This window comes from Helianthus annuus, chromosome 11, assembly GCF_002127325.2.
Source record: "Helianthus annuus cultivar XRQ/B chromosome 11, HanXRQr2.0-SUNRISE, whole genome shotgun sequence".
In the NCBI taxonomy this organism is placed as follows: Eukaryota; Viridiplantae; Streptophyta; class Magnoliopsida; order Asterales; family Asteraceae; genus Helianthus; species Helianthus annuus.
Window position 1 is genome coordinate 92170679 of NC_035443.2, and position 21551 is coordinate 92192229.

Sequence of the window (21551 nt, forward strand, 5' to 3'; positions counted from 1 at the left end):
TTTTGAATTTTCTCTCGTGACTGTCTTTAAACCATTTCTGCCGTTCTTCTTTCTGCATATCCTTCGGAGTACCATCAAAATTTTTATCTTTTAAGATTTCAACGACTTTTCTTCTCAACTTATCTCTATTCTCTTCAGTAAAGAACTCCATCAGCGTAGGATACTGAGAAGTATCTTCACTAACACTCTCATCATCTGTGCAATCCTCAACCTCAACCCTGTCGTACATGTCAGCATCCTCTACATACTTATATTCGTATTCTGGTTGATGGTTGATGTCAAATGCATTTAATTCTTCCTCAAAATCAAATTTGAAATCAGGATCCACCATACGTGTCATTTCTTTGATCTGTTCCAATGTATACGTATGAAAGTGTTCACCTTCTTCCCTATAAGTATCCTATCTCAAAATTAACTTCTCAACATGTTCAACATTTTGAGCATCACCAGACTCCCCCTTTCCTTCAGCTCCCCCTGACTCTTCATTCACAATATCATTCAGAAAATCATCAACAGTTCTTTCACTGGAAGCTTCAGTTACTTTAATACCCATACCACCTTGAGCATCGTCATCGTCATTATCAAAACTATGACTGCTAGCAGAAAATACTTTCTTATCATCGTCATCATCCTCATCATCACCCTCTTCCTCATCACCCTCTTCATCTTCATCCTCCTCCTCATCTTCCTCATCGTCATCAGCATCAAGATCTTCTAGAGTCACAGGTTCTTCAAAAAGTGCTAACACGGAAGATATAGGTACTAGATTTTCAATCATTAAGGATGGAACAATTGATCTCTCAACAGCTACCACACTGCTATCAGCACCCTTACCCTTATCTTTCATATGTTCGTCAATCTCAGCTTGGCGTTTTTCCCTAAGCTCTTCAACTTGAATCTCTTCATATCTTTGTTCAATTGACGTTCCGAGCATATTCTCAACAACTTTGTTCAACATGTAGAAATCATGCTCTTTCAATGCTTTTGCAGTCTCAAGCTCTTTGTTTTTCATCTCGAAATACTTGTTCTGCTCATCTCTACAAGCTTTTTCTTCTTCCAACTCAGCCACTCGCACTTTCAGAAAATCAATTTCAGTCTGATCTGTATCAGTCTTTTTCAACAATGCCTTGTTGTCAGACTCTAATTTCTTCACTCGCATTTCAAGAATCTTTTCACGTTCAGCAACTTTCTTGCTTTCTGCTGCAATAACTTTGTTTTCATTCAACACTTCATCCATTTCTTCTCTAACTTCTTAACTTGTTCATCGTTTGCAAAGCCAAAATCTCCAATATCTTCAAGATTATCTGCAGGAATGTGAAGACCTCTGTGGCCAGAAGAACCAGGAGTTAGTTGAATTTGAGTGAGTGATGGTGTTTGAAATATTTCTTGAGATGTAAGCAAGGTTTGTTGTTGTGGTGGTGAGAGATGTAGTGGTGATAGTTGTCTGGGTGGTGTAGGTTGTCGTGGAGATGATTGATGTGGTGGTGATTGTACTGGTGTAGGTTCAGGTGGTGGAGTTGATTGTTTACTGGTTTCTTTGGCTGGCTTCTTCTTCAAGACAATCTTAGGCTTTGTAATCTTTGTAGTGTAGTAACTTTCTTGATTTTTGAAGATACAATCCTTTTCTTTGCATCTGCTTTCTTTTTGCCGCTTGAAGGTGATTGAGATTTAGAAACGTGCTCAGGAGATGGAACATAAGCAGCATCATCTTTCTCCTGTCTCTTCCTCTTCCGTAATTGTTTCTCTTCTTCTGTAGCCTCTTTAATTCTTCTTAGACGTTCAGTTTCATCTACTTCATCATCTGAAGAACTTGAAGAGCTTGTAGTATCTTTATCAACATCATCACCGTCGATATCATCAATAACCTTCTCTTTTTCAGCTTCCACATTAACTGCTTGATCAGACACTAAATCATCAACGTTAAGCATCACTTGATCAATAGCAGCATACGGATCTTCTTCCACAGTAACAACCGGCTAATCTACCTCAGGTTCATCAACCAATAACGTCTTTGTCACTTTCTTTTGCTTTTTCTTTGGTTGTGATGAAGACCCCTCACCCTCCTGTGATTTAGGGGTAACCTTCCTACCTCTCCTCCTTGTTTCTTTGACAAACCAGTGATTCCGGGTGGTTTTGAACTCCTTAAGAGTTTTTAGCTCTTCAGCATAAGCTGTTTCCTTCATTTCTTCTTCGTTTCTCCAGTTTTGATGATCAACTGGATCAGGATCAACGTAGTTTGCATCCTTTATAAATCCGAAGAACTCAGCTACTACTTTTGGTTCTGGATGGTTTGGGTGATATCTTGCAAGCTGCTTTAGAGAATCATTGCTCTTATGTGACTGAAGTAACAAATCATCCTTCAAATCACGTTCAATCTCTGGATATGCATGATCGATCATCATCTGCACAAACCTTGGATAACACCAAGTCCGACTCTTTGTTATGATATTCTCAGCCATGTAGTGAAAAACAATGTGCGAAAAATTATATTTCTTGTTCAACACCAATGCAGTCACCATGTTCATCTGATAATCGTGCATTGTATCGTAACTTCCCTTCGTATGACTGAGTGACATCAAGATACAATGAATAATAAACTTGTAGGGTTTCTGGAATTTCGACTTCAAATAGTTTCCAACATTCAATGCACCCTGGTAACCCATCCTGAGCATACAACCCTTTACCATCCGTTCTGGAAACTTTGTTGGCGACTCTGCATCATCCGGAAAATTCACAACCTCGCGAATAAGCGCCTCAGTAATCACAATTTCCTTCTTCTCATTATTCACCTTCACAATTGATTGAATTGCTTTGTTTGCCTCATCATACTTTGAATGCTTCCAGAATCGTTTGATATGTGACTTGTACAATGGACATTGATCAGTCAAGGCCTTTTGAATAGGGATTCTACCCATGAACTCCAAGATACTACTGAACTTTGTCAACTCTGTATTTTTCTCCACATCCAAGTCACAGCAGCTGTTGTGAAGTGGATCAAAAATTACACTTGAACCCTACACATCAAAACACAGTATGAATTAAGCACTTAGAAAAAATCTCAACATTAAGCACCTACAAGGGAAATCAACTAAGTACACTAGGAGCGAAATCAGATTTACACTTAGAAGCGAAATCAGGTTAACATATAGGAGCTGAATCACTAAGTTCAATTAGGAGCGAAATTGTCACACCCCGGCCGCGGTAAACAGCGAAAGCCGCGGCGGAAACGCCGGGGAGGTGAGTAGCGACAGAATTATTGTTTCAACAACCATGGCAAATAAAGTTTTGTATTATTAAAATTATAGTTACATTGTCTTGAGCTCAAATAAACTACATAATAACTGTCTTTTAAGTCACTAAGGCCCGAGTCCGCCTAAGTGAAGCACAAACACCCTTATACATTAGCACCTGAAACACATGTAAAAATAGGTACGTCAGCATAAAATTGCCTGTGAGATACATAGGTTTTGTTTGTGCAGATTCATGACTTGTTTTTGAAAGAAGTTTTTAATAAAGTGTAGTCATGAATCTTACAAAATGTTTTTCCTTTGCAAAACCATATGAAAAATCAATGAAAATCAAATGATGATGAAATGATAATGCATGGTTAAATGAATAACCAAGTGAAAATGAATTTGGATAAAATATGTAATTTGTAAAACAATGTCATGTTTATGTATGAAATGTTCATGTCTTGCCCAAGTGGTTTATATAACGCAACGATGTATAATACGATAAAAGCACTTATATATAGGAAGTACCAGCGGCGTATCCACCATGCTTTTATCATATAACACATAGCCTCGTTACATAAGTCACTTACCAATAACCAACCAAAATGTCTTGTTACATGTCAAAATGTGTATGTGTAAACCGTGTACAATGTCATGTGTATCATGTATAACCAATGAAATGCATAGCAAGTAGGAAATCATCTACTTAACTATGTAATGATGTCTAATGTGAAAACAAATGTCATGTATGGTGAATAACTAGAAGTTACTCAACCCCATAGAAAATGTACAAAACATGTTTTTGAATAAACCTAAGTTTAAATCAAATGTTATGCTTTGCAGAAAAACAATGCTTTATGATTACAAACATTTATGCAGTAATGTTAATCGCATACATTCAAGCCTTGAGACTGTGGCGACAAACCGTTAAACGAATTAAAGGTTCATCTAAAGTTATGTAGTCGGATTCTGTCATCCCCAACTTCCAAAGAAACCCAGGAAGTCGGAAACGGGAGTTGTCAATTCCTATGGTACCATTACATAAGTCCGAGCGGCGTAGCTAATGTTAATGAATGTATTATTGTCCCGATTGAACATACCAAATGTCATAACCAATGTAGCATGTGAAAACCATGTACTAGGAATGCTAAGTAAACATGCCTAGTAGAAATGTTCATGTAAAACAATGTGCTAGCATGCTCAGTAAACATACATAGCAGAAACGTCATGTAAAACAATGTGCTACATATGCTAAGTAAACATATGCAACAAATGTGTAACAAATCAATGTGCTAGCATGCTTGACATACATAGCAAAACACAATGGAAAGCATGTACTATATATGTACTAGGTGAAACTAGCATGTTTATTTCATAAAAGCATGAAATACACGAAAGTAACATGTATGTACATGTGTATCACCCCAAAATATTTGAAAACGGTAAAAGAGGGGAACTATGTACTCACTTGGGATTGCTAATTAGTCTTGAGAATAAGACCAATTTAAGCTCCAAGGGTCACGGAATCAACCGGCACCTAGTATAGGTAACTATGTTAATAAACGGCCCTAAATCGGGAGATAGGAAAGAATGAGGTTCTATAAATCAAATGAGTAATTGAACTCATATGCTATGATTTAATAGTCCCAACATTCTGATTGGAAAGCCTACCTAAGTGCTTTTGACCCGTTTCGACACATTATGGTAACATAAGCTACTATAAGGCGTCGTTAGCGAAAAACTATGTCCGGATGGTTAACTATGTGCTATGTCAAGTCTTACATGCCCAATTATCCCTAAACATGTTACTAAATCAGATTACATGTCAAAAATATGTTCACATAATCAAAATACGGATTTTAGTTTCAAAAGGGCATTTTGGTCATTTCCTATGGGCATACAAGCTAACAAGCATATGACTAACCAATCCTATGTGATCATAAGGTATAACCTCAGTGGTTATTCCCTATGAAACTATGATCACTAACTAAGCTTGGTCGGATCCTAAAGATCAACCAAACAGGTCGGGTTCGGAAGTATAAGCGGTTGTTTAGACCGCTTTACCTTACGACCCTAAACAAGCACAAACTAATAGTGTCGAGTTAGACATGTCAAAACATGTCCAACCTACTGATTTGGTATCAAAACAAAGTGTTTTGATACCCTAAAGTAGTTCCGAGGCAAAATGCGTGCTAAAACGCATTTTGACCGAAACTTTGACTCGACACTACAACTAGCTAATGTGGTAATCAGCGGTTATAACCACGAAGGATTATAACTATCGTGATTACAATCACGTTTCAAAGTTCAATTGAACTTTGACTTGACCAATTGATGGTCAAAACCGAAAGTCAAACTGTTGGCCAAACGTTTGACTTTCTGCACTACATAAGGAAAAAGCCATAAAAAGAAATGAAAGAATGCTCACTAAGGGTCCTTGCTATCTTTTCTACAAGAAGACAAAGTCCCAAATGCTTGAGAGAGAGCTCCAAAGCAGATGTGAAGAGAGAATGAGAAGAAATGAGCAAAGAATGAAGGAGTTTGGATGGCTATTTATACTTGTGGTGAGTTAATAGGATCATCACAAGTGTTTTGCTTGGTCATTAAGCATTAATCCTAGCCATACATGTGTTACAAGCTGATTAGAAGCCTTGGTGAACACACAAACTTGCCCACCACACAAAGAATTAACCATAACAGCCCCTGAATTATCAAACAGTTAGCAAAATATGATTTCTGGTCGCTGGGCATCCTTTACGGTCCGCAAGGGGACCCTTACGGTCCGTAAGGACCTTGCTGCAGATCAGCAAGTTTCCCAAAATGACAGATTTGGCCCCTGAGCTTGTTTCAACGCGTATTGGCACTTCTAACACCCGTCAAGCCCATTTTTAAGCTTCATGATGAAGTTAAAGTATAGGGAACATGAAACATGCTCAAAAATATGTCGGATGTCGGTTCGTTTGGCCGTACGGTTGCGTTGTTCGGCTAATTACGACGGAAATCGTAACGAGCGCGAAAACGATCCAAATTGCGAAACGAATGGAATTTTTTGCATGACGATCACTAAAATAAAAATATTTTAGTGTGTACAAAAATTTTGGATGTCCAGATGTGGTCAGAACGTAAGATACGCGCGAAAATGCAAACTTACGCCGTTTTTGACACTTTTAGTCCCTGTAAGATCATATAAGCATGTTTTCTCACACCGAACCTATCAAAGCTTATTTCTAAGCCATGTTTAGGTTATATAAGGTATGTTTAACTTATGATCAAGTTCCGGACTGTACGTTGCCTTACGAAAAGGCATACTTTTGCAAGTTGACGCAAATAGTCCCTGAGAGCGAATAAACTTGTTTTTGCCATACCAAAGCCTTTAAAACTTATTTCTAAGTTATGTAAAGGTTATTTAAGGTATGTTAAGTTTATGATGATGTTCCGGAGTGTTTGTCGCGTTAAACTGACTGCGTTTATGCACCAGTTTGCGTATAACTTTCCAGAAAGCGATATAGAGTTCAAAATCGATCAAAAATCAACACGGGCACAAAACCAAACATAAATGACAAACATTGGGATCAAAACACACTGTTTTAATAATATTGTATAGTTCAGAGTTTGTAAAATGATATTACAAGCACAGATGTCACAGAAATCACCAAATCGAATTAGGAGCGGAATCACATTAGGTGACATAGAAGCGAAATCAGACATAATACTTAGGAGCGGAATCACTTAAACCCTCAGTTTGGAGCGAAATCACAGACAATCACTCAAAACTTGTTGGAGATTAAATTGAATATAGTAACTTGTTCATCTGTTGATTCCGACACTAGGGTTATGTTTTAATTTCATTTTTGACCCTAAACATGCCCTAGATCTAAGTCTGCAACATCCACACATCGTCAAACATGAAATTTGATCAGATCTGTAATGATTAACATACAAATACATGATCTACACCCTAAACCGATAACATATGTTTGTTTTCTTGTTCAGATTTAACAAATTATAACCCTAAACTATGTTTCGTTCATCAACATATGCCGACAGTCATGAAATACATGAATCTAAGTCAAATCGGATGGTAATACTACCTTGCCCATGTTAATAGTTGAGCAAACCAACTAATAACAACAAATCTACAAGAATTTGGGCAGCAATTCGATAGGAAAACAACGATTTAGGGGTTTCGCTCAAGATCGCTGAGAGAGAGAATTCTTTGAGGCAAAATCAGACATGTGATGTAGGTGCGAAATCAGGTGGCTTTTATAGCCGATCTGATTCGCTCGAAATGTCTTTGAGTGTCTCTCGAGCGAAATCAAGTAGAAAGCTACGAGCGGAATCAGCTTTGAAAGCAGCTATGAGCGAAATCACTTTTAGTGTACTTACGAGCGAAATCAGCTTAGAAGATTCCAAGAGCGAAATCAGTTTTAAATATGAAACTTGTATTTTAGAGCGAAATCAGAAACATGATTTTTTAGACTTTTTGAATTTTTAACATTTCTGATTGATCACCTACACACCCAGTTAACCAAGTCCAAGTTAATGACCTTGGTCAACTGTTTGGCCTACCAAGTTCAAATTAATGACCTTGGATGACCGGATTATGAAGTACGTTGTCTTTTTGTTCTGAAAACAGTTCAAATTAATGAACTATCGAGCATTTTGAGCCTTTTTCAATCTGTCACACAATGTACCAATCACAGTTAAGTATCTCCTGCTTTCCCAACCCTCATTATACTGACATGGTCTGCACAAAGCTTTGATCGTCTGATTCCCAATGTCGGTTGTCGAAAATAAGATGAAAAAATAAAATCTTTTTGGATTTTTAGCAGGATAAACTGGAATATATACACACAATCTTTTTGTGAGTGTGTTAGGGGATCATATCAGCATTTGACAAGACACAAGCACCGTTAAGCTACAATTTCATACCAAGCCTTAAACAATTCGCGTAGATTGCCGATATACTAATCCTCTTAAATTCCACAAAACTTTGAATCTGTCCGGGATACGGAATTAATGTTTTAAGACTTAAACCTCTACATGTGTCCCACCTCAGTATATACTCCCGTATCCAGATCCCAATATTCAGTCTTACAGGTGAGTATACCTAGATGATATCTGTAATGGGGTGAATTGCGAGGGCCGTGAGAGCTCAGGTCGATACTTCCGTATACGCCGAGAGATGACGGCTTCGACTTTGGTGGGTCCCCTTTGGGGATCTTCTTTACAACAGCACATGATTATCATTTTGCAATGTTTAATCATTTTTTATGGTGAGGGGAGGCTTTACAAGTAAAGCATATGCGTAAAGTATTATTCGGGGACTAGGTCAGTATTTCCATACAGCAGAAGTCCCGGGATAATACCCCAGATATCACTAAGCATAAAGTCCTAGTATCTCAGAATAAGGGACCTTTCAAACAAGATTTCGGGGGTTACCCATATATCCTGGAGGTGTTTCCCACGTATAAGCAAGTAAATTTTAGGTTTATATCCCAAACTGATCTACTGATTTTGCAAAAACCTATCGACACATATTTAGCGAGACTGCTTAATTGCATTTTAAACGTTACATTTCTTTAGCGTACTGTGTCCGTCTAGCTGATGTACTATCATTTCCCTTATTTTACACAAACTCTTTTTGAAGTTTTCTAATGTTTTTGGATTTTTTGTATTTTATCATGTTTTTGTATTTTTCTGCGAATTTCTCCTCCTAAAACTAAAACATATTTTTGTGTTTTTGTTTTTATCGAAAAGCAAAAAAACAAAACTATACAGAAATTTGACAACACGACATGGTTCACGTCTGATCGCCGCCCTCCTCGGCTTCACATTCTACTACCCTCCCAGAACTCAGATTTTTTAACCATTCAATTTTAGAAGATAGCAAAATCTCTTTTTGTCAAAGGGTTTTGTATAAAAATCAGCTTTCTGATCATCGGTGTGTATGTGCTCAATCCAGATTAACTTCTTCTCGTGACAATCACGGATGAAGTGGTGATGGATTTCGATATGTTTCGTTTTCGAATGGTGAACCGGGTTTTTAGTGATGTTTATAACTGCTTCATTGTCCACATAGATCAGAGTATCCAAGAATTGCAAACCGAAGTCGCGCATTTGCTGTTGGATCCATAGGATCTGTGAGTAACAGCTGGAGGCTGAAACGTATTCAGCCTCACACGTAGAGAGCGCCACTGCGGTTTGTTTCTTGCACTGCCAGGTAACGAGTCGAGTTCCGAAGAACTGACACCCAGCAGTGGTGGACTTTGCATTCTGCTTGCAGCTTCCAAAATCAGAATCAGCGAAACCTGATAGGGAGAAGTCACCCGGGCGAGGATACCACAAGCCGATGCTTGGGCAGCCTTTTAAATACCGTAAGATACGTTTGACTATGGTCAGGTGTGACTGCTTTGGGCTCGACTGATATCTGGCACAGAGACATGTCGGGTACATGATGTCTGGACGGGAAGCCGTGAGATACATTAGAGATCCAATGATTGATCGGTACAGTGTCTCATCCACTTTCATTCCACTTTCGTCTGGACAAATCCCGTGGTTCTGTGCAAGGGGGGTTGCTGCAGGACTGCATTCAGTCATGTCGAACTTGTCAAGCACGTCCTTCACATATTTCGTTTGGTGAATGAATATTCCATCGGGCATCTGCTCCACCTGCAGCCCGAGGAAGAACTTCATCTCCCCTATCGAACTCATCTCAAACTTTTTCTTCATCACTTTCTCAAACTCTTTACAAAGATCGTCATTGGTGGAACCGAAAATGATATCGTCAACATAAATCTGCACGATCAACAAATGTCCTGCCACTTCCTTTGTGAACAAAGTACTGTCTACTGTCCCTCTGATGAACCCGTTGGCCAACAAATATTGGGAAAGCGTCTCGTACCAGGCTCTCGGGGCCTGGTGTAGTCCGTAAAGCGCTTTATCCAGCAGATAGACTTTGTTTTTGTGCAGTGGATCTGTGAACCCCGGCGGTTGTCCCACATACATCTCTTCTTTGATTTTTCCGTAAAGGAAGGCAGATTTGACGTCCAGCTGGTACACTTTAAAGTCTTTCCTCGAGTCGAGCAACCGGCGCGTAAACTTCATCGTAGTCTATGCCTTCTTGCTGACTAAAGCCTTGTACCACCAGTCGTGCTTTGTTTCTCACCACAACTCCTCTGTCATTCTGTTTGCACTTAAAACCCCACTTTGTTTTGATTAACTTTTGATTCTGTGGCAAATCAACTAGTCTCCAAACACCCAGCTTTTCAAACTGTAGCAGTTCCTCTTACATCGCATTTACCCAGCTATCCTCAGTCAATGCCTCTTTGTAAGTTCTGGGCTCGATCTGCGAAATAAAACACTTTAATGATAATTCTTCTTGCAAGTGAGCAACAGAAGAATAAAAACATGTAAGAGCTCGGTTTTTTTGGTCTCGGGTTTTGACACCACTTTGCAGGTCACCAATTATTTGCTCTGACGAATGGTAAGACAATGTTCGAGGCATGAGAGTGTCAGGCACATTCACTTCCGATTGCAAGTTCGATATATCAAGATCAACGGTTTGATCCTCAGCATTCATTGAAGTATCATTTGGTTCCTCGTCAAAGGTCGGAGCGGGTTCCGCCTCTGAGTTGTCAGAATCGTCAACTGTTGGAGCTGGTTCCTCTGGTGGTTCGTGAGCTGTTCCACTCGGTCCGGCTTCATCATTGTGAGTACCCTCGGTGGGTGAAGGAACCACTAGCGGTCTAGGCACTTGCTCCTGTGACATATATTGCTGGTACTGGTACAGAAGTGCTAGTTCCTCGTCACTCGGCTGAACCGGTAGTTGAAATGACTCCCAGAGCTTGTCGTAATCGAACAGGAATCTTTGTCTGGGAAGTTGTGGAGATGGAGTGTGCTTCTGACAATCCACGTGCTGAACTTGTATCACTTTCCCCAGGCACGGTACAAACACCCTCTTCAGCGGGCTTGCGTAACCTACAAAGAAACCCTCATTTGATTTAGCACCAAATTTTCCGTTCTCATCAATAAACGTACACGGAGACCCAAATGGCTCCAGAAATTCAAGATTCGGCTTATATCGGGGCAGCAGCTCAAAACATGTCTTTTTGTACTTTTTGACAGTGAGTACACAATTCAATGTGTAGCAGGCTGCTGATACTGCTTCGCTCCAGAAGAAGATTGGTAGTTTGGAATCGGCTAACATTGTGCGAGCTGTCTCTATTAGGGTCCGGTTGTTTCGTTCAGCAACGCCATTCTGTTGTGGTGTGTACGGCGCACTGAATTCATGAAGAATTCCATTCTCATTGCAAAACTCGTACATTTTGTTGTTTTTGAATTCCGTTCTGTTGTCACTACGAATTCTCCGGATTGGCAGCTTATACACCGTTTCCATCTTCTTGAACAACACCATCAATGACTCAAAAGTTTGATCTTTTCTTTCTAAGCACACGACCCACGAGAATCTTGTAAAGTCATCCGTCACCACCAAGCAATACAAGTCTCCACTGATGCTCTTTACGTTGACAGGCCCGAAGAGATCCATGTGTAATCTCTCAAGAGGTAACCTGATCCAATTAAGTATCTTCGGTGGGTGTGACATCCGAGTTTGCTTCCCCTTCTTACATGCAACACAATCATCAGACAAGTGAAAATTCTTTATATTTACACCTTCTACCAAATCATTGTGTACTAGAAAATTCATTTTACGAACATGAATGTGGCCCATCTTTCGATGCCATATAATTGTTTCTTTTTCGGTTGCTTTTGATTTTGACACAAAACATTGTTTTTGATGAGTTGTTGGTGCTGCAACGCTCATATCAAGAATATAAAGGTCGTAAACCCGTGGAGCGCGCAACAACACCATCTCATCAGGGATTTTAAACCCCGGTTTTAAAACCACACACTCATTCTTTGTGAAATGTACACTGAAAGACTTATCACAAATTTGAGAAATGCTAAGTAAATTGTTTTCCAACTCTACGATATAGTTCACTTTGTCGAATGAGATGACACCATTTGTCAACGTTCCCTGTCCAACAATTCTCCCGCCTTGAGTTCTGGCGAAGCCTACATAACTTCTATTTATTGATTTGACGTCGTAGAGAAGAGCTAGCGTCCCTGTCATATGTCTCGATGCACCACTATCCATGATCCACTTCGAAAGGATAGACTTGGGCAGCCCCTGCAAACATCAAATCAACTTATTCAAACAATGACGCCCATGATTCTTAACCTCAGAAACAGTGCCAAACACTACAACACACTTCTCATCAGTTTTAGGAAAGTTAAATGTGACATTTGGAACATTATCTTTCACAACTTGTTTTACTTTGTTGTTAATCGGGGGAAACTCAGCAAGAAATTTATCAAGTTCAGTTTCAAACTCAACAACATCATCTTTTAAAACCTTTATTTCATTTTTTAAAGCATTTTCCATCTTTTTGACCTCGACAGATGGTTTCGACTTCGAAACCCATGATTGATTCTCAAAAATTTTTGTTTTAGGATAAATTTTTGACGTCTTGCGAGACTTGGAAGATTCGCCAACCTCGAAGGTCGATTTTGGCTTATCCTCGGACTTCAAAGATTCTCCTCTTTTTAGAATGCGAATCGGAGAAACCATTGGTTTTTTACCTTTTGTATCAATCGGTGATTTTGATCGAGATTTTTGAATAATTGGTTTTTGAACAGTTTGTTTTTGAACAACTGGTTTTACAACAACATGTTTCTCAAATACTTTCTTGCACTGTTTAGCCATGTGCCCGATTTCACTACAGCGATAACAGACTCTTTTGTCATATTCGACAAAAGTTGATGTAACTGTCTCCTCTTTCAACTTTTTCGCTGCATTGAAATCGTCCACGACCTTTTGACTAAAAATGTAGTCCTTTTCATCATCTACACTCGGACCAGCGACAAAAATATCATTCATTTTCTCTTTCGGCTTAACCACCTGCTTAGCCGTCTTCTTCTCGAAACCGATCCCTTTGTTTTTCAAATTTTTTTTCTTGTCATTACCCTTACCTTCCCATTCTTTCTTTCCCGAACTGGTAGTACGTGATGTAACAAAAGAATTTTTAGGTTTTGAAAAGAATTCTTTGTTATTAACTTCATCAATGTTCATTTCAACCAACTTGAAAACTTTCTCAGCATTCTCAATCTTCACGTTCTGAAGAGGATACTCGAAATCGGAGTAAAGTTTGTCTGTTCCGATCATAGTGTATACCACCATAATCGGATCATCATTCGCACTCTTATCCGATTTCGGTATGAACCGATCCAAGAAATTACCCTCATTTTCAGACTCACTAACAGCTTTCTCAGATTGAGACTTCTCGGAGTTATCACTCTCCTCATCTAACACTTGATCGACAACGGTTTTGATAACCTGTGATTCGTTGTCGGTGTCGGATGCTGATAATTTAACATCAATGCTTTCAGGCAAATCATCCTTAATCGATCTCAACTTGAGATTCAAAGCACCTTCCACCCCATCTGGATATTTTTGCGTATAATGATTCCACATTGGGGGTGGAACGCTCTTAAAGACTAGTGCAGCATGTGGCTGCTGTGGGACAATTTTTTCAAGAACATAAGATGAAGCCACATAACTCATCAATTTTTATCAATCCTCTCATTTTCAATTTTAGCTAATTCAAGCTCTTTCTTTAGTGAAGCAATCGTGTCAAGATGAAAGTTAACCTCAACTTGTTTATCAAAAAGAGTTTCTTTAGCCAATTTTGTTGCTTTGTCATTTTCAACACTCTCTTTTCGGATCATTTTAATTGACCTGGCAAGAGTATCATAAGCCTCTTTAACTTGTCCAAGATCAAATTTAAGCATATCAGGATGATGTTTTAATTCCTGATACTTAGTGTCTTTCTCAAGACACTCCATGCACGGTTGTAAACACTTCTTGCATGGTGTTTCAGGGATTGAAACAACTTTCTCAACAACAACCTGTTCATCACACACAATTTTCACATCTTGTTTACCGACATTTTTCAACTCAGACTCAAACACTTTGACCTCTTGAACTCTAGATTTCTGATCTGACTCCTGTTTGACTGACACGGAACTGACAGACTCTGATTTCTCGAGTTCTGTGTCTACCTCTTTTAGCTTTCCCATGAGAACTTTGTCAGCGATATCTTTCAATGTCTCTCCAGTCATCTCTTTTGTCACGTCTATCATTTCCTCGACAACTTCTTCCTTTCTTCGTATCTTGGACACGATCTAGTCGTCGGTTCTTCGAAATAACCTGCAAAAGATTCAAACACTTTAGGAGGCATTATTGATTTCATAGAACTTGCCAATACCTCCTGTTCTGACTGGTAATAGTAAACTTCTGCAGGGATTTCTTCAATGTCAACCACATTCTCAACCGGAACATCCTCAACAACCATTTCTGGCTCAGTCACCATCTCCGGTACTTCAACAATTTCTGCCATCATTGCCTGCCCATCACTTCCCGGAATGTATTTATCCCAGGTAAAACCTTCGGCTACTTTTTCATCATCTTGATTCACGATAAGAGCCTTCTCCGGTTTGTTTTCGATCTGCGGCCCCTGAACAGCAGGTTGTTGGTTAGGTCGATGATAGATCGCCTGCCTGTAATAATCGTTGTTAAACGGGTTCTGATGGTTGTTCACTTCACGGTTAGGGCATTCTCTCTTGAAATGACCACGTTCTTTACACTTGAAACAGGTAACCGTTGATTTGTCGAATCCTAGTTTCTGATCAGGACCTGAGAGACTGTTTCTGCCTGTGATCTCCATAAAACGTTGTGCCCTTCTAACCAAACTTGCCATGCACCATTTTATATCAATCAATTCAAGCTCCTCGGGATCGATCTGGTCGTAATCCTCTTTTTTCATATCTGGATTACCAATCCTTCCCGCCACTAAACCTTCATATGCCTCTAAAACGGAAGCCAGTAAAGCAATGTGTTGTTTCACGGCTGTTTCAGTATTTCATTTCCATTCTTAATATTCACCGCGATGTTGCATTGCACCCCAGAAACGTAAGCCTGATTGTTAGAACTTGTAGAACTTTAAGGTGAAGACTGCTCTTGAGCTTTGAAGTTTGGATCATAGTTCACAAATGGTGAGGACTTACTTGATTGTGGAGTATTTTTAGAAGCACTTGAATTTGTATCAGCACTAAAACCCGTTTGTATCTTTGGACTTTGATTTGTTGCAACAGGAGTGCTTCCTTTGTAGTAAAGAGATACGTCTTGCTGTACATTTGCTGAATTCATCTTCCTGATCTTCAACAATTCCAATTCATGAGCTTCTATCTTTTCAATGAATGCACTGAGATTCAAATTCACAAAATCCTAGTTGTTTTTCAACATCATTAAGTACGTGCCCCATTCATCATAAGGTAATGCGTCGGACAACTTGTCGATCCATTCCTCGTCTGTCTTTTTAATATCCAATCTTCTCATCTCTACCACAAGATGACAATAGCGTTCAATCAACTGCTTAGTCGTTTCACCCTTCATCCCAGTAAAGATGTCGAACTCTTTCTTGATTAGGGCTTTCTTGCTTTTGATCATAGAAACACTACCTTGGAACTTCAACTTTAATGCTTGCCACATCGATTGTGAGTCGTCATCATGTTGTAACAACACAAGAATATCTTCTTTTATGGCCTGTTGGAGAATACTGATCATCTTCTTCTCCGCCTTAAAATCATTCTGTTCAGTCTCAGTCAAACTTCCAATGCCTTTCGGTAATCCCACTCCATCAACAGGTGGAACATATTTTTTCTCTATCTTCATCCAACACTCAAAATTGTTGGCTTGAACCCAATTCTTGAAACGACCCGACCATCCGGCATACTCATCCAAGTTTATAAGCTTTAGCGGTTTCTGCATTGTTCCTAGTTCATTCTCCATGTTGACATTTTGAACTATGCTTGCCGGACTTTATGTTGCCGTCATGCCGCTACCCGCGAAAAGATTGTAAAAATCTTGATTTTCCATTTTAGGTGACAAATTTTGAAAAATTTTAACCTTTTGACAAACGGGTTATTTTTACTGAAAAACTTTCTACACGGACTGAATTCCCAACACGATATCACGAACGAAACGGACTTAACGCTCAAACCATGATTTTCAAAACTAAACTGTTTTTATGAGCGAAATCACAATTTAAAGTTTGGAGCGAAATCAGGCTTTATCCCTCGAGCGAAATAAGAAGGTGATCTCGAGCGAAATCAGAATGTGATTTCGAGCGAAATCAGAAGGTGATCTCAAGCGAAATCAGAAAGTAATCTCGAGCGAAATCAGAATGTGATCTCGAGCGAAATCAAAAGGTGATCTCGAGCGGAATCACCTTTGGAGGGAAATCAGTGATGAATCCCGAGCGAAATTAAAACTTTTGGAGCGAAATCAACCAAAGACACCCTCGAGCGAAATCACGTTTCGAGACATTTTCTACCAATTTTAAGCCGTATTTTGATCTGAAACTCTCAAGGGTTTGTTAATTGTCAATTTTACACAATATGTCCAAATTTCAGTCCATTTTGTCCGTGGCAATGTCCAGAAACTCAAAAAGTGTAGTAAAAAGGCTTTGATTCTGGTATTCTAGCTCATAACTGGCTCGGATACCAATTGTAGGATCGTTATTGACGATCAATTGAGTCAATCTGAGCTAAACACCACTGTTTATGCAGCAGAAATACACAAACAGCTTGAATCAAAGCAGAATAGAGTAGAAACAGAATGCAGATTACTATAAACACGTTTTCTCATTAATCTTTCTCAGAAAAATTCGGCAGCAGTTCAGCTACACGGTCGACATTCGGATACAAAATGAGAAAACACTTGGACTATTTATAGGGGCCTGATTTCGCTCCAAATGACATCGTGTCATTTCGGGCGAAATCAGAGCTTTGTGATTTCGCTCCAAATGACACAATGTCATTAGGAGCGAAATCAGCTCTTAACAACATAAAACTTACCAAAAAGCCCCTATACTATACAAAACATACATATATGACCCCTAGACCATATACAAGCTTGACTAAGACTAAGACGCAGGATTTAGACATTCGTGCACCAATAGCAATCTAAGCGAATTGTTTTAATTCTGAGCATGAAATAAATGCTTAACGGTACTCATAACTTGTCATTAGCTGATATGATTCCCTAACACGCTCACCAAAAATATGTTTGTAAATAGTTTACATTTAATGCATTTTATTTCTGTTTAACATTCAAAACCCAAAAAGATTTTATAGCTTTCTAGTCTAGAAAGTTTCTTAAAATCCAAAAAAGATTTTACATTTCTGCTTTATTTTATTGACAAACCAAAAGTAGAAAGCTGATCTTCAGATTCGCTGAATGAAGCAAATGCAGGAGGTTTCTAAACTGGAAGATGGGTTGGGAGCTCATTATGATAAAACCTGAAAGATGAAATGTTAACACAAGTTCATTAAGTTGAAACTTGTAATTTTCAGAATAATGTTTTGAAAAATGTTGAACAAAAGTCGGTTTTTTTTGTCTCGGGTCAACCAAGGTCATTAAGTTGGACTTGGTAGACAAATTAAGTACCCAGGGTCATTAACTTGGATCTGGATACTTAAGTGGATTATTAAAACTGATAAAAATAATAAAAGAAGTTAAAAAATCAAGAGGTTTAAATGTTATATTTTTGAGAACCAGGAAACAGTTTGAACGTGTGAAAGCAGCAAAGTTTGAACCCGATGGCTAAGTGTGAACAAAGTTTGAGCCAGAATACGATCCCAGCTTATTGAAAGGGGGAGTCTAAAGACGTAAGAGTCAGATAGAGATTCTGGATCAACATTCAAGGGGAGTTTGAAGATTGAAAAAGCCAGAAGAGTCAGATTGAAGAGTAAGAGAGAAATAGGAGAGAAGAAAAAGAGAATTGAGGATGCTTTCAGTGTCAAATACTTTGGAAAGAGTGAGAAGATAGATCAAGACTGAAGACAACAGAAGACTCGATGCCGAAGACTTCGTCAACATCCAAGGGGGAGTCTGTTGGTTCATAAATGTTTGTTAACTTTGTCTTTTATCGAGTCTTGTATCTAGATAGGATAAACCAGTGCTCAGATGCCGGGAAACTAGGTTTTTTATGTAAATAGGCCATTTCGCACGAAATGGAGGTTTAACCATTTCGTACGAAATAAAGGTGAATCCATTTCGCACGAAATGGTGTTGATATTTCGCACGAAATGACCATTTCGTGTGAACCTTTTCGTGCGGAATGGTGTGCCTATAAACACTGTTTGACTTTCACGCCTGAAAAGCAATAAAAGAACGAAAGAAACTTACAAAGGGTCCAAGGTAGGGAGAACTTGATCTATAACACTCAGGTATGAAGCAAAGGCTTCAACTTAGAGCATTAATCAGATCAAGTGTGCATAAAATGGAGTGAATGCTTGGGTATTTATGGTTTTCGGTAAACCGTTAGGATCATTTCTTGCAAAAAAGGCTTCGATCTTGACCATACATGTGGGCAAATGGTTTTACTAAACTAGGGGGACATGAAATACCATCAAAACAAGCAGATGGTATCCAAATCAGGGGTTTAAAACCATCAAAATAGCAAAAATGGACCAGATTCAAAGTTTCTGTTCTGCAGATCTGTTGCGCCAGCGAGAGAGACAGCCCTCTCTTACGCGGCCCGCAAGAGCCAAGTTTAGCAGAATTGCAGAATTGGTCCCTACACTTGAAAAACTCAGTTTTTGGCACGTTTAAGCCCCGTTAACCCCATTTTGAAGCTCTAAATTGATGTTAAAGTATAGGGAACTTAAAATGTGCTCAAAAACATCTCGGATGTCGATTCGTTTAGTCGTACGGTTGTGTTGTTCGGTTAATTACGACGAAAATCGTAACGAACGCAAAAACGATCCAAATTAAGCGACGAATGGTATTTTTGCATTCCAATCACTAAAATAAAACACTTTAATGATTACATAAATTTTTGGGTGTCCGGGTATATTCAGAACGTAAGATATGCGCGAAAATGCAAACTTATGCACTTTTTGACGCTTTTAGTCCCTATTGATCAAATAAGTTTATTTTAGCATACCGAACCCATCAAAGCCTATTTCTTAGCTATGTAAAGGATATTTAGGGTATGTTTAACTGATGATCAACTTCCGGAATGTTCGTTACCATACGAATCGATATAGTTTCGTAGTTTGACACAAATAGTCCCTGCGATCGAACAAACTTGTTTTCGACACACCATACCATCCAAAACTTATTTCTAAGTTATGTAAAGGTTATTTAAGGTATGTTAAGCCTATGTCACTATTCCGGAGTGTTTGTCGCGTTAAAATGACTGCGTTTACACACCAGTTTGCGTATAACTTTCCAGAAAGCGATTTAAAGCTTGAAATCGGAATCGAATCAAATCATAAAATCATCAAACACAAATACACACATAATAACACCAAAACACATTGTTTTATTGATAATTAACATTTTTTTACATTGTACATCGATTACAGAGCACAGTTGTCACAGTCTCCCCTACTTTAGGAAATTTCGTCCTGAAATTTTAACTAGAGGAAACTTGTGAAAACAAATGCGGATATTTCGCCTTCATTTGGTCCTCACATTCACAAGTAAACTCTGGGCCACGTTTGGATTCCCTGCGAACCTTGACCAATCGAATCCGTTTGTTCTTCAACTGTTTAACTGCACGGTCCATTATCTCCACAGGTTTCTCGACAAAGTGCATCGTTTCATCAACTTGAATTTCGTCGAGTGGAATGTGAAGATTAGTGTCAGCGAAACAACTTCGCAAATTGGACACATGAAAAGTCGGATGAATATTTCCAAGCTTTGGAGGTAGCTCTAGTCGATTGGTCCAACATATCGAGGTGCAAGTTTTCCTTTTTTTCCAAATCTCACCACTCCCTTCCATGGTGACACCTTGAGTAGGACATGGTCTCCGACTTGAAATCCTAAGGGCTTGCGTCGTATATCCGCATAACTCTTTTGAGGCTTCTAACTGTCACAAGATTATCGCGAATTTTCTTGATTTTGCCTGTTTTTTCCAGAATGACCTCAGGTCTAGTAAGCTGAGCTTCACCGATCTCATTCCAACAGACATGTGAACGACATTTTCGACCATAGAGAGCTTCGAACGATGCCATATTAATGCTAGCATGATAACTCTTGTTGTATGAGAACTCGACCAATGGCAGATGAGAATCCCAATTACCACCAAAGTCTATCACGCATGCTCTAAGCATATCCTCCAAAGTTTGAATCATCCTCTCAGAATGACCTCAGGTCTAGTAAGCTGAGCTTCACCGATCTCATTCCAACAGACATGTGAACGACATTTTCGACCATAGAGAGCTTCGAACGATGCCATATTAATGCTAGCATGATAACTCTTGTTGTATGAGAACTCGACCAATGGCAGATGAGAATCCGAATTACCACCAAAGTCTATCACGCATGCTCTAAGCATATCCTCCAAAGTTTGAATCATCCTCTCAGATTGTCCATCTATTTGGGGATGATAAGCAGTGCTTAGATTTAGTTGGGTTCCCATAGCAGATTACATGGTCTTCCAAAATTGAGATGAAAATCGAGCATCACGATCAGATATGATATCCAAAGGGACACCATGTCTAGATACAATCTCATCAACATAAATCTTTGCAAGTTTATCAGTAGATAGATCCTCGCGAATCGGAATAAAATGAGCTTACTTCGTTAATCGATCGATAACAACCCATATAGCATCATGACCTTTAGATGTACGCGGTAATTTAGTGATGAGATCCATCGCAATGTTCTCCCACTTCCAAACCGGTATCTCTGGTTGTACAAGCAAACCAGATGGTCGTTGATGTTCAGCCTTGACTTTGAGACAAGTTAGGCATTTTGATACATACAAGGCAATATCCTTCTTCATACCAGGCCACCAATACTGAGTACGAAGATCCTTGTACATTTTATCAGCAATCGAGACTTATGAGATTCGTCCATTACCAAGGTGCGAAGATCGTCTTGTTTCGGAATCCATAAACGATCCTTGAAATAGAGCAATCCATCGTCTTTTGCTTCGAGCTTAAGCTCAAGTTGACGTGGTAATTCCTTACCCATCAAATTTTGTGAAACACAAAATTGCTGATCTTGAAGGACACGAGTTTGAATATCAGATAGAATTCGAACAGAATGAAGCTTGACTCGCTCCTTTCGAGTAAGCGCATCGGCCACGACATTCGCCTTACTAGGATGGTAGCGAATCTTGCAATCGTAGTCGTTCAAGAGCTTAACCCATCATCGTTTCCTCATGTTCAGCTCCTTCTGAT

General features: G+C 39.1%; 1 protein-coding gene across 1 annotated transcript; it reads right to left on the reverse strand.

Moving 5' to 3' along the window:
• Nucleotides 1-400: 400 nt before the first annotated feature.
• Nucleotides 401-1237, reverse strand: LOC110888453 (glutamic acid-rich protein-like). The gene has a single exon (XM_022135979.1). It carries the CDS (start codon nucleotides 1235-1237, stop codon nucleotides 401-403), a length of 837 nt encoding a protein of 278 aa, XP_021991671.1.
• Nucleotides 1238-21551: the final 20314 nt, after the last annotated feature.

Bases quoted from the DNA above. Each gene is read 5' to 3' on its own strand.
- LOC110888453 (XM_022135979.1), bottom strand. From the start codon at position 1,237: ATGGATGAAGTGTTGAATGAAAACAAAGTTATTGCAGCAGAAAGCAAG.